Here is a 12,485-nt window from a genome sequence, read left to right on the forward strand (position 1 = left end):
CAATTCAATAGAGCGTCACTGGGAACAAGTTTATAGAGGGTTTCTTTTGGTCTTGTTTTAAACCAAAACAAAAACAGGATGGTGGTTTTGAATAGGATTCAGAGACGAGAAGGCTGTGTGAGTGATGGGGCTTGTGCGTGAAGAGGAAGGGAAAGGTCTAAAGCACCTGAAGTAAACTGAGGACATCCCACCCGGCTCGCAGCAGTCAGACCAGGGAAGACCTGTACCGGCAGGGAGGCATGCAATGAGGTTGTGGAGCAACTTAATGAGTAGCCCACTTTCATCACGTTAAAGCAGCCCTGCCTTTGTCTCCTTAGGGCTTTCTGTGTGCTCCCCTCTTGCAACAAAATACAGTTGACAGAGGAGAGATGTGGGATGGGAATGGGGTAAGGGATTATCTCTTATGTAATACAGAAAGAGACTTCGCTAAGGAGAGATCTCTTTCTTAAAGAGGCTTGCCCCAATGTGAGAGGATTGCACACTACTGCTCTGTGCTAACTAGGCAAATATTGACAAAGTATACTCAACAGTGGATTTTCTGATTAGTGTTTAGCAGAATTCATCTTTGCTCTAGATATCTGCCCACTCTGTGATCCCTCCAGAAATCATGTGAGCCTTGGGTATAGCAGGGGACTTTTTGTTTTTCTGAACTGTTCTGGTTGTTTGTACCTCTGAACTACATTTGTGGGTATTTCCCAGAGGACAAAGGGCTTGAAACTGCATTTTCAGTGTCAGGCAAAGTTTTAACAGCTGCTCCAGAGCTGCAGCTCAGGGTAAAGGAAGAGTTGCTTGCTGCTGGGGGTTGGCCAGAGTGCTTGAGCTGTTGTTTGGAAGATACTGAGGAGATGGTGTATAATTCGCTGATTGTATTGCCAGCTCGACATCAAACTGCCTTTCTTCTAAATGGTGGAATTCACCATAGGCTGAAAGTCTGGGGTTCCCCCCCTACTCTGCTTCAATGAAGATTTCCACTTGGTAAGTGCAGTCAGAGCTGTTGAACACTTTTCTCTGTGTTGGTCACTTCAGCTGCTCTCTTGAAGGTACTGGAATATCATACCTTGAGTCAAAGGCAAAAAGGGGTTTTTTTTCCAGAATTGTGTTGGTTTTTTTATCTTTTTCACCAGATATATTAAAGTCCATTTACTGTAAGTAGTCCTTTTCTCTCGCGAAGGTTTTAATTTCAAAAGGCACGCAGATATGACCCAAGCTCCCTCAACTGTGAGCTAATTAAATATTTAACATGTGTGTGCATGTGATGTAATGAAGATGGGTAAATTTTAGTGTTTAGAGTGTTAACAATAAAAATGGACAAAGATGACCCCCAAAATTTTGCAAGTTGACTCCACAGGTTGGAAGGATGTTCTCCAGTTCGTGGGTGGAAGTAGAAGCAGCATTGTGTGAGTGGGTCCAAAAAATCCCAAATTAACTAGACTGCTACCACCTAGTGGTGGCTGCATCTGTTGTAAAATATAAGACTAGCTGGGGTTATTTCAGTTTATGTAGGGGAATAGTAAATCGTCGGCTCATCTGACTGATAATGCCAGCTGCTTGTACAACATCCATTTCCAGTGCTCTGCCAGGTCCAATTTTGAGCATTATTTATGTGATGGGTTTTCTAACACTTCTCTCAGGATGTCAGGAATGTTTGGCAATAAGCACTTGCTTTTAAGTCACAAACACAACTCCCTTTTTAATCTGATAACTCCTTAGCATCACAAACTCTACCTTCTATTCTACCTTAGTTCCAGGAAAAAAAGAAAACCATGGGAAAACAGAATCAAACCAGGCAACCTCCCCATCTTGATCTGTATCTGCTCTTTTATCTGAAACTTTCCACATTTGGTGTCTCTCTTGGTAATTTAAATTGTGTGTGCAGGAAAGCGGTTTATTCATCTTTCTTTCTTGCCATCTATAAAAGATTAAGCAGACTCTTCTGACTGGGATGACTGAAAACTGCAACTTGAATTGTAAATAGACTTCATCATAACAGTCTTTTCTTTCCACAGTTTGAAGGAAAAATTATTTTGGCTACAACTATATAGTGGTTTCTTTCATGCAAGAGGAAAAGTTTTTTGGATTCTCAAATGGAGTCCTTGAGGTTTTGCTTATGAATATATCTCCTGAGAAGTTAGTTTTTTCCCAGGAGCTGACAAGGCAGTGGCTAAGCTTCTGGTGGTTGCTTTGTGTTGCCTTCCTCCATATGTCCTCACCTCCCTGTTCGTCTCCTCTCTCTCCCTTACCTTTTCCGTGTTCTTTGACTCCGGTGTCAGAATTGACATAATCGAATAGTATCATCTTCTTCAGTTTGGAGGGGTGACACAAACTCTGGTTGTCCATGATGAGGTAATGTATTCTGCTCCCACGGTTGCTGAAGAAGTGGTGGTCAGTGGGAGCCTTGGCAGGTGGACCTCTCTTCTCTTGTCCTCTTGATTCGCCAAGTGTAAATATCAGTGGGATAACAAATGGACTGGAAAGCATTTTACAACCTTAGTTAAGTGAAAGATGGGAAAGAGGTGAAAGAAACAGCAGCCCTTTTCCGCACACCCTGCTTTCCTCACCGCCTGGGTGCAAGCAACTGCTCTGCACCGTAAATCAGCAAAATTCTGGCAATGGGAATTAGCCATCTGAGAGGAGCTCGGCCTCTTTGGAGGGGTGTTTGCCCAGATCTGAAGGGCTCAGTCAAAATCCTTCTCCTTGTGTAAGATACATGCCTGCTGGAGTTGTATGGCCAGCAAGGTTTATTTTGCTGCAGACAGGCACATCAACAGGGAAAAACCAGTAGGTTAGGCCAAGCCTAATGTCTGCTGGAGTGGATGGAGCAGCTACCAGTGCTAGACTGCCCTTGCAGAGGTTCCTTGCACTGTGGGAGAAATCCCACGCCGGAACTGACATGACTGTCTTCACAACCGTCATGTTTCCCACACACCTTCACAGCTCCCCTGCTGCTATTCCAGTTCGTCTGCCGCAGAGCTGGGCTGATTCTCACCCGTCCCCAAACAGCTGGGGTTTGTGCAAAGCAGCTCACTTTTCCAACAGCTGTGAAACAGGTTGGGGGTAACCACAGAACAGCTCAACTCGTTGGGAAGTGCCGCTTCACGATATACATGAAGTTTCAGAAGGGGCCTGTGAAACTCCTCCTCGACAAAGAAAACAGCAGGTCTGGTTTGTGTAGGTAAGAAGGAAGAGCATCACCCAAGCACGTACACACGTCAGCACGTTCCTGGCTATGTCCCTACCTGCATTTCGAATGTGTTCGTTTGGGGGTGGCAGGCTGGCTTCGTAAGAGAAACCCTGTGTACATCCATGCCCCTGGGGTCTGAAGTGGTCTTTGCCCTTTGTGACAGTACGTTATTGAAACTTCACATTTGTTTTTCTTGATGTTGACCTCATCTTTTTGCCTGTGCTAGTAAGGCAGTGTCACTTACCTGCGGACCACCTATCCCTTGGAGCATCTCTGTCATGCACAGGAAAGTGTAATTGCGAGCCAGCCTTGCAAGAACAGCGTAACAGCTGAGAAGGAGCCCAGGGCACAGAGGAGAGGAAAAAAGGAGATAAAGTTTGGCTACAGTTCATTGAAGGAGGAGTATAGAATAAGAAAGAAAATATATATCTATATATTTTTAAATACTGAAAGCAGAACAAGAAAAAGTTAGGGGGGAAAATACCAGAAAAGTGGAAAATCATTCATGATACACATGTTGAACATAAAAGTCGTGGCTTTTGCATTTGAGTGTTTTTAGATGTTTTGGTTTTGGTTTTCTTGTACTTGAGTGCTACTGGTGTATAGTTCCCTTGTTCCCTTTTCTCCTGATATTTAATGTTGAAAAAACAACCTATTCTACATCCACCATCTTCTGTTTGGTCAGCAAAGAGTTAGAAAACATCTCTTTTGGTACAATAGAAGAGGAGCTCCTACCGTCTCTGTCTCATCATGTTCTTTACTCGCCCAAACTCTGGACAACGCTCTTAGTCATACGGTTTAGTTTTACGTAGTCCTGCGAGGACTGGGCATTTGGACTCGATGGTCCTTATGAGCCCCTTCCAACTTGAGATATTCTGTGATTCTCTGATTCACTTTTCTCCATCCTTCCTTTCATCCACGTTCTGATTCACTTTTCTCCATCCTTCCTTTCATCCACGTTCTGGGGTTAAGATAAGGTGCTGCCGGTGAGAGCCAGATGTGCTCGACCTGACCCCAAACGCAGTGTGTGAAAGAAGTCAGGAGGCAGGAACCCATAGCCCTGCTTCCTTTTTAAACGTCTCTCCTGTGTGGATACAGCCTGGGTTTGGCTTCTGGGTTCGCTCCCTTGCCTGGACCAGCAGCCACAAGATCTGGCTACTTGCGTTGCATCATGGTGGGCTTGGCTTCTCATATATACTTACAGCCCTTGCTCCATTTTCTCTGGGTTGTGGAGCAGTGCTTCCCCTTAATTATTATGCATTGGCATTTCAGCTTGATTTTTAGAAGTGACTTGTTTTCAATAGCTTGCTATTTTTTTTTCTGTTTTTTTGCCTTAATATACCCAAGAGATAAGCAGTGAGTCAAAACACAGGATTGAAATGCAGCTTTGTAGGGCACTTGTGGGTGACCTTTGTTTTCAGATGCCCAGATCCTGAAATTCTCTAGCATTATACACAGATTATGGCTCACTTGCGTGTTTTAATGGACAGATAATTAGATGAGCAATGAACTTTGTGGAAAGCTTTTGTGTAATCCACTGTCTATGTAAATTGATCTGTTTTGATTAAAAGGTGCGATTATTTTTTTGACAGGTCACTTCTTTCTCCCTCTTCTATCCTCCCCCCCCCCCCCCCCCCCCGAAAAAGTGTATCGAGGATTATTCTCTATTAAGTGATTGTTCATGATTACTGGAAATGCTGCATAGCTGTGACATTTGTCTAATGGACATTTATTATCGCGTGTGCGAGGTGATGTGGTCAATGCAAGTTATGTTGCAAGTCTACATTTGAACTACTGAGTGCCTGAGAACTACCTTCTTCTTATCTTCTGTCATTGCTCCTTGCTTATGAAAAAAGCCTGTGATAGGAAATCTAGGCAATTTGGAGACAAACACATGTTGTTCTGTGTCAAATGGAGAATTTAAACTGCTCTACTAGAGTTTCTAAATCCCAGTAGTTACTCAGCAGTTATTGTGCTTGCAGATGAATGCTGAAATGCCTGGTAGGTTGTGTGCTTCCCTGGCTGCGTGCTGTCAACGTGGAGGTGGGGTGGAGGCTTAAAGCAAGGGAAGTTTCAACTTTCAGAAAGCGCAACTTGCAGAGTTTGTGTCCTGGAACGGTTGCTGGAAAGTGGCACTGGGCATGTGGTTACATGCTGTGCATCATCGTCAGTTTTGGCCTCCAGATCAAGTCCGGCTTATTTTGTATTTGTATAGAGCTTGGAAGGGGTACAGCTCCAGCCCATCGTTCTCCTTAAGTGCCTTATCTTTTTTTTTTTTTTTTGGGCACATTATATCTTCAGCAATGTTAACGCTACAAACTGATAGGGAAACAGAGGAGGTCGTTAAGGTGGACATCTTGCGTGGTTTTTGCCTTCATGTTAGAGGAGTTGTGAAACACCAAAGGATGCTACCTGTTACTGCATCTTGACTTTTATGTTTCGGTTCCAGGTGATATCAATGTAACAAAGAGTGTGTATGAAAGACCCACATGTAGAGAAACTTTTGCATCTTTTGCTTGCATGATGTATACTCGACTTCTTAAACTGACCTCTGTGTTACTGTCTGTGCTAACCTTTAACATTTAATTGTAGCAGTTGGTTGCATGAGGCCTTTACATTCCCTTTGAAAAGCGTTTCCCACTACTTAGAGTTTATAAGCTAGTTTGGTTAATATATGGTTGTATATTGCTTCGATCTATATCCATATTCTGTACATGAAATATTCTAAATAATACATCCGTGTGTCTCTGGTAGTGACCTCAACTCTTTGATGTCTCAGCATTTTGCCTTCTCTGGTAAAAGTGGTTATTTTAAAAGTGACTTGAAGAAACTGCCAAGAAAGTGAGTGTATTTTGGAAAAACCAGCATTTTGTTACCTATTTTTAATCATCTCGTTAATTGGTTTCTGTGGTGTTCTGATCTCATTTCAGCCTGGGTCACAGATAAGAGAAACAGATGTTGGGATGCTTGATCAGAAGGAATGCTCGTGGGTCTGTGTGCTGCCCTACTGCTGGTAGTTGTGAATTAGCAGAGAGCATCCCACTGAAAGTTTCTCTCTGTTTGCTTGCAGACAGCCAGTCTGATGCGGAGGCACTAGCTACAGGAAATGAAGTCTTGGACCTGACCTCCTGTGAGAAGGAACAGCCAGAGGAAATAACAGAGCTACCAGAGAGTGAGTGCAGCCCCAAGGAGGAGCAAAAGACTGACTCCCCTCCGGCAGAAGAGGATGCCGAAGAAAAAGCGGACGGATATGAAGAGGGCCCTGAGGAAGATTCTGTAAGTAACAAAAGTCTTGACCTCAATTTTGCCAGCAAATTAATGGACTTCAAGCTGGCAGAGAGTGACCAGAGTGCAGGCAGCAGTTCTCAGACTGAAAGGAAACATGCCTGTGACATTTGTGGCAAAACCTTCAAGTTTGCTGGCACTCTTAGCCGTCACAAAAAGGCCCACACTCGTGAGGACAGAAAGGATGAAAGGAGCAGTGAGGATGAAAGCAAAAGCATTCAGGATGATGCAGGAGCTCCCTCGATGCAGGACTGTGGTCTTGAGCAGGAAGAGTCTCCGATGGACTTGAAGGTAGTGGAGTCTCCTGTGGACTGTGAGGCAACAGGAAAGGAGAATGAAGAGAGTGAAAGCATCTCTGAGGGGGAAGGCACAGAGAGAAAGTCCACTGAGAAGAGCAGTGATGACAAAAAACCAAAGACTGATGGGGCTAAGAGTACTGCAAAAGCAGACAAAAGAAAGAAAGTCTGTACTGTGTGCAACAAGCGTTTCTGGTCTCTGCAAGATCTGACGCGACATATGCGGTCTCATACAGGTAAGAGGAGACTCGAAGGCAGAACAGATTACGAGCAGGTCTGCCACCAGACTGAGGCGTCTGCTCTCTAGGTGGACGGTTGCTGCTAGCCCTTGAGGCTGGAGACACTGCTTTTAGTCCTCCAGGTATCTGCAAGGTGTCTTCTCTGCCCCAATCCCCCATGCTGCATACAAAGCCTATCGAGGGAGTGGGATTTGTCAGCACTGCCTTATTTTCAGTTCCCAAACTGTTTTTCCCCATGGTTGTTTGGAGAGTTTAGAGATGAGGGCAAGTTTGGAGATCCCTGGCCAGTTGTCCAGCTTCTGACTCCCTTCCCGTCCAAAATACTTCTTCCCAGTATTTTGACGAGCAGTGGAGAAACCTGGCAGTGTATGATAAGACTTACTCTCTGAGTGAAAGTTTAGAGAGAGAGTCTGGTTTTGTCTGATTATCTAAGCCTGGTATGGGCGATGTGCTGGTGATCTGCATGACCTGCTGCTTGAGGGAAAGGCAAAGCTACAATGGACACCCTGCTTTTCATTCATGCCTGGGCAGGGAAGGTGGAACACAGGTAGTAAAATGCTTGTCCGATAAGTCAGCAGTTAAAATCCATGGGATTGCTTTATGCGATAAAGTTTGCAGCAGTGCCTTGCAAATGAGATGAAGCCATGAGCCAGCTCAAAGATGAATTAATCATTCATCCTTATTAATGCATCCTTATTAAAGATGGATTTTACCTGTCAGCGAGCTGCTCTGACATAGGAAAACTGGTTTAGTTTGGCATTTTGTATCTTTTGAAGGTGCTCTCTGGTGAAGACAAGATCTTTGTGATTAACAAAATATTTATGCTATAATTGACAGTGATGTTTAGTAAACTACACCAAAGACTGCCTTAACCAGACTTTTTACCCTTCTGAATCATGAATATTGGCCTATTGAGTGCAAAATTGACCTGTTTTCTTCTTGCACTGAGCCACAAGTGAAACAGAGGACATGTCCCATTCTTGTGCCTATTTTCATACTAATTCAGAAGCTTTGGGAAGATACTAATATCTAAAGTACTGAGCTTTACCCCCAAATGATGTGTGCCTGTGGAGATTCCCGTACCGTATGTTTTAAGTGTTTTTATCTCATGCTGAGCTATGTGGGCCTAGTCAGTATGGCTTCTTCCCATTTGTTTCTCTTTCTTATTTGACACTGAAAGATGTTTTAATGTAGAACAGGTGTTTAACAGGGAACCTGGGACAGTGCTTTCTTCAAATTTGATAAATGTAAATACCACCTATCCCCACTGTTAGATCAGCACATTCTCAATTGAGGATTTTGCCTCAATACTGTGGGTTGACTCTCCTCCTCCTCCTCTCCTTCCCACTTGTTCAGCTATATTGACAAAATACTGTCAGGTTGTAACATCACTTATACTTTCATTTTAGTGTGTGGGTTTTTTAAAGACAATTGTAAGGTTTTGGAATTTCTTTACTCGGAAGAGGAACGTTTGGGACACGCTGAAGTGTGCAAGAAACCTCTACCTGCCTGCTAAATGGCAGTTGGGCTGGAAATATTTCCTTCTCCCAGTGCAGGCTGCTTCCCACCAAGTAGTTGTGGGGTGCTCTGGTGCTGCCTGCCCAAGCGCAGGGTGAGCCACGGCGCTGCATCGGCCGCAGCCAAGTGCCAGATGGGCTAAGGCTGTCGTCTGAAAGTGCTCCCAGAGAGCCGTGCCCTCCCTTGATAGCAGATACCCGAGCAGGGCACCGGAGAGAAACATTTCTAAGAGGTGTCATGCTTCCCAGGGACAGCAGGACCTACTTGCACATTTCAACCAGCCACCAAGTTTGTAATTGGTTTTCTTTTAATGATCCCAGGCATTATTACAAGTAAGAAGTGAGCCCCAAAAGTCTTGTTCTGTACACTTGTTGGCACAAGATGGTGTCTGGATGGAATTGCAGCACTGAAGAGTCTTTAATAGGCACAATCGAAAATGGAGGATGAAGCAGTCAGGGTGGGACCTTCAGTTCTTTAGGGCAGACAGCACTTTGGGGCACTGTGCTTGGTTGGGACTTCGGGGGAATTTTGTCTGTGGGGCTGTGGTTGCTTTGTTTTCTGATGACCTCATGCTTAGGAAAGTATTCAAGCATTTCAGGTGCAAAAAGCAGCTCTGAGATTGGAGCAAACTACCTCTTGATTACAGCAGAGGAAATTCTGCAGATTAAGATAGCAAAATAAGAGGAAGAGTTTTGTCCTGCAAGTAGCATTTCTGGAATGGGTGTGAAGAGGTTTTTCAGGAGTTTTCACATGTCACTCCTGTCCTAAAGCACCAGTGGGCTGAGGAACACCAGCAGCTCTGTAAATAATATCCTGAGGCAGGCATTTTTCACTTGGTCAGTAAATTTTGATCACCTCTCGACCTGCCGTGTACCATGAATGTCTGACAAAGTCTAGGTTCTTTACCTGCCCTGTGTCCCTTTTGAAACATGGTGATACTGTTGCCTTCTTCACTGAAAGGGGAGGGGCTGTTGTGGCAAGGGTAGTTAGTTCCTGACAGCTTCTGTTCGACTTCGATAATTAACTTTCATCCTTGCCTGTCTGTCAGCATCCAAGAGAGCAGCATCCAAGAGAGAGGGAGATGTTTTCTCATGTGCTGTTCAGTTTAGTTTTTTAGCACTGTTGACCACAGATACCTGGGCAGTATCCTCATCCTTCCATCTCAGGTCCTCTCGCTCCACATGCATCAGGGGCTGACCTGCAGCAGGGAGCCCCATGGTGGGCTGGTTTCACAACTTTGGAGGTTCAGAGGACGACTGCAAACTTCTTCCTGAAAAGTTGCTGACTAAATTAGATGGGATGCTAACAAGCATCTGGGGCTTATGGTCTTCCTCCCTTCTTAGTGCAGGGCCGTGCCAAGATTGTAGAAATCTCCAGACATGTACTTTTTGGTTTTTCATTTGTGCACCAGGGGATTTATCTGTATTCCTGCTTGCATGCCATCAGCTAGTTTGCTAGTACACAGGCAGAAAATCTGCATAAATATGACATCCATATTTGATATAGGTACTGAGTTTCTGAAGTGTAGAGCATCTTACGTGCTTGAAACAAGAGGGCAGTGCGTTTGTGACCTTGTGGCTGACTTTGCATTTTAATTCTCTTCTAGGTGAGAGACCGTATAAGTGTCAAACCTGTGAACGGACCTTCACTCTGAAACACAGCCTGGTTCGTCACCAGCGCATACACCAGAAAGTCAAAACTGCCCGAAACCATGGGAAGGATAGTGACAAGGAAGAGACCCAGTCGCGGTGTGGAGAAGACAGTGAAAATGAGTCTAGCCACAGTGGCACCAACCCCATCTCGGAAAACGAGTGTGAGTCTGCAGGAGGCATCAGTAGCCATGCATCCTTCCTGGGAAGTCTGAAAGAGTCCATAGCTGGCACAGCCAAGGACTCCCCCTGCAGAGAGGAGACGCTGAGCGGGCGAGGAGCCAGCACCTGCCTTGCGGAGCCCACCAAGAGTGCACAGAAACAGACCGCAAAAGACCAGGAACCTCGGGGTAGCTCCGAGCACGAGAGGCCCTCAGGTTTCATTCAAGACTTGCTGGAGATGCACAACAAAAAGTCTCCCATCAATCACATCCTTGCCTCTGCAGACAGTGCGCCTCAGCTCTTGGGGGTTGAATGACTTGCTAGGAGGTCGGATGCATCCCAGCATGCAAACTGAAGCCAGCAGAGCAAGGTTTCCGGAATCTTTGTTTTTGGAAGAGTGTCCTACAGCTGTGGGGAGAGTATGGCAGACTGGATGCGGTGCCATATGCCTTTCAGTATAATAATGCAAGAGACTATGGTGTATACTGATTTGAGTGCCTTACTACTTTATTAGATCTTTTGGTATCATAGATTTTTTTTCAAAAATGATTTTTTAAAAATATTTTAATGAATTATTTGGAGAGGACCTTTTTCATTTAAGCATTAATGTTACCTTTTGTATTGGTGTGCGTGAGCTTGTTCTTGTATATCTGTGATAGTCGCTGTGTTTGTTCTCTGAGCTGGAAATGGGGGCAGTGGGGTGGGAGGCCCTTGGATACCACAGCCAATAACTGGAAGAAAAAAAATTATGTGAATTTCATATGAAATAGCAGGAGGAAATGCAGATGAGATGTTGACTTATTGTTTTTTCTCAGTAGATGTTTTTGCATTTGCCACACGGTGGAGCATTAAGCCTGTTCCAGGCCTGAACAACGTGGCAGTTGAAGGTGTTCAAATTGGTTCAAGCCAAAAGCAGGAAACACAATGAATTTCAACCTCACACTTGGTTCCACTTTTCAGCATTAGAAATGGCCTTGTAAATCCTAGGGGGTTTTTCTGGCCGTTGTGGACTGACCGTGTGTACAGAGAAGAGTTACATAGCAACGTAACCTATGGAATTTATGCACCCGCTGTTATATATGTGTGATTTGCTTCAGTACATTATTATTATTGTTATTTTATTATTATTTTATAAATCCATCAGTTCGCTTGTGTCTGCAGTCAGCAGAAACCAATGGGCAATATTTGCCCGCGCAGATGTATGACGCAGCCTGGATCCCCTCTCAACAACATGGTTTTGACTTTAACGCTTTCACCAGCTCCTCTTCTTATGTTGCAGCTCTTCTACTGTACTTTAAATTAAACCTTTCCTCTGACCGGAGAGTCAAATGAAGGCCAGCGAGGTATCATCACACCTGTACAGGGGAACATCTCACTTGTGGCGGGGTGCGAGTGCGTGCGTGTGGGTGCATGTGTGTGTGTGTGTTCGAGTGGAGAAGCGTGTGAGAACAGGGCTGCGTAAGGCCCCTCCAAGTGCATAAGAAAGGCACTGTGAGTACTAGATGAATCTTGTCTCAGTCACATCGGTGACAGCATGTGTTACTTAAAGAGCAAAGTTATTCCGTCTTCCAGTTTTTTGAAAGCAAAGCAAGAGAGAAATGCGAGCCTTACCATCATCTTGCTACTGTCATGTTCTAGAGCAAGAAAATACTACTGGTAATAAGACTACACATATAAGACATGTTAAAAAGAAATAAAATAAATTAAAAAAAAAATTCTTCCTGAGATTTTGGGGTTGATGCTTGAAGACTTGAGGTGTGTGTCTAAATTTCATATCAGTAATTTAACCCCTTTAATGCTGGCAGCTGGAATTTCTCCGTATGGCTCCTGTTGCCGGCAACAGGTGACACTCCAGCCCCCCAGTATTGAAGGGGTTAAGCAAAATGTATCCTACTGTAGCTGGGCATTTTCCGGAGTGCCCAGCATTTTTGTTGTCCTTGTTGTTGTTGTCCTCTTGTTGTTTGTTAATTGTCCTTCAGTCATGCCCTCTGGGACAGACAGAGCCATACGAGCATTGCCGGAGCCTCACTGTGCTATTCCACCACTGCAGCCCCCAGCCCAGCCCGCACTGTGACCCTCCCTCCCTCCCTCTCCTCGCAGCATCGCTTGTCCTCCTCTCACCAGACATGGAGGAAGTGGGCCTCGGACCCAGTCT

The 12,485-nt window shown here is 44.7% G+C and overlaps 1 protein-coding gene across 1 annotated transcript in view; it reads left to right on the forward strand.

Moving 5' to 3' along the window:
- Positions 1-11,675, forward strand: part of RREB1 (ras responsive element binding protein 1) — a 67,142-nt gene extending 55,467 nt beyond the window's left edge. Inside the window, exons 9-10 of the mRNA XM_010077995.1 lie at positions 6,252-6,998; positions 10,126-11,675. Coding sequence (XP_010076297.1) covers positions 6,252-6,998; positions 10,126-10,646 — 1,268 coding nt within the window. The 3' untranslated portion in view covers positions 10,647-11,675. The remainder of the gene's footprint in view (positions 1-6,251; positions 6,999-10,125) is intronic.
- Positions 11,676-12,485: the final 810 nt, after the last annotated feature.

The sequence above is a fragment of the Pterocles gutturalis genome, unplaced genomic scaffold, assembly GCF_000699245.1.
Source record: "Pterocles gutturalis isolate BGI_N339 unplaced genomic scaffold, ASM69924v1 scaffold23138, whole genome shotgun sequence".
NCBI classification, from domain to species: Eukaryota; Metazoa; Chordata; class Aves; order Pterocliformes; family Pteroclidae; genus Pterocles; species Pterocles gutturalis.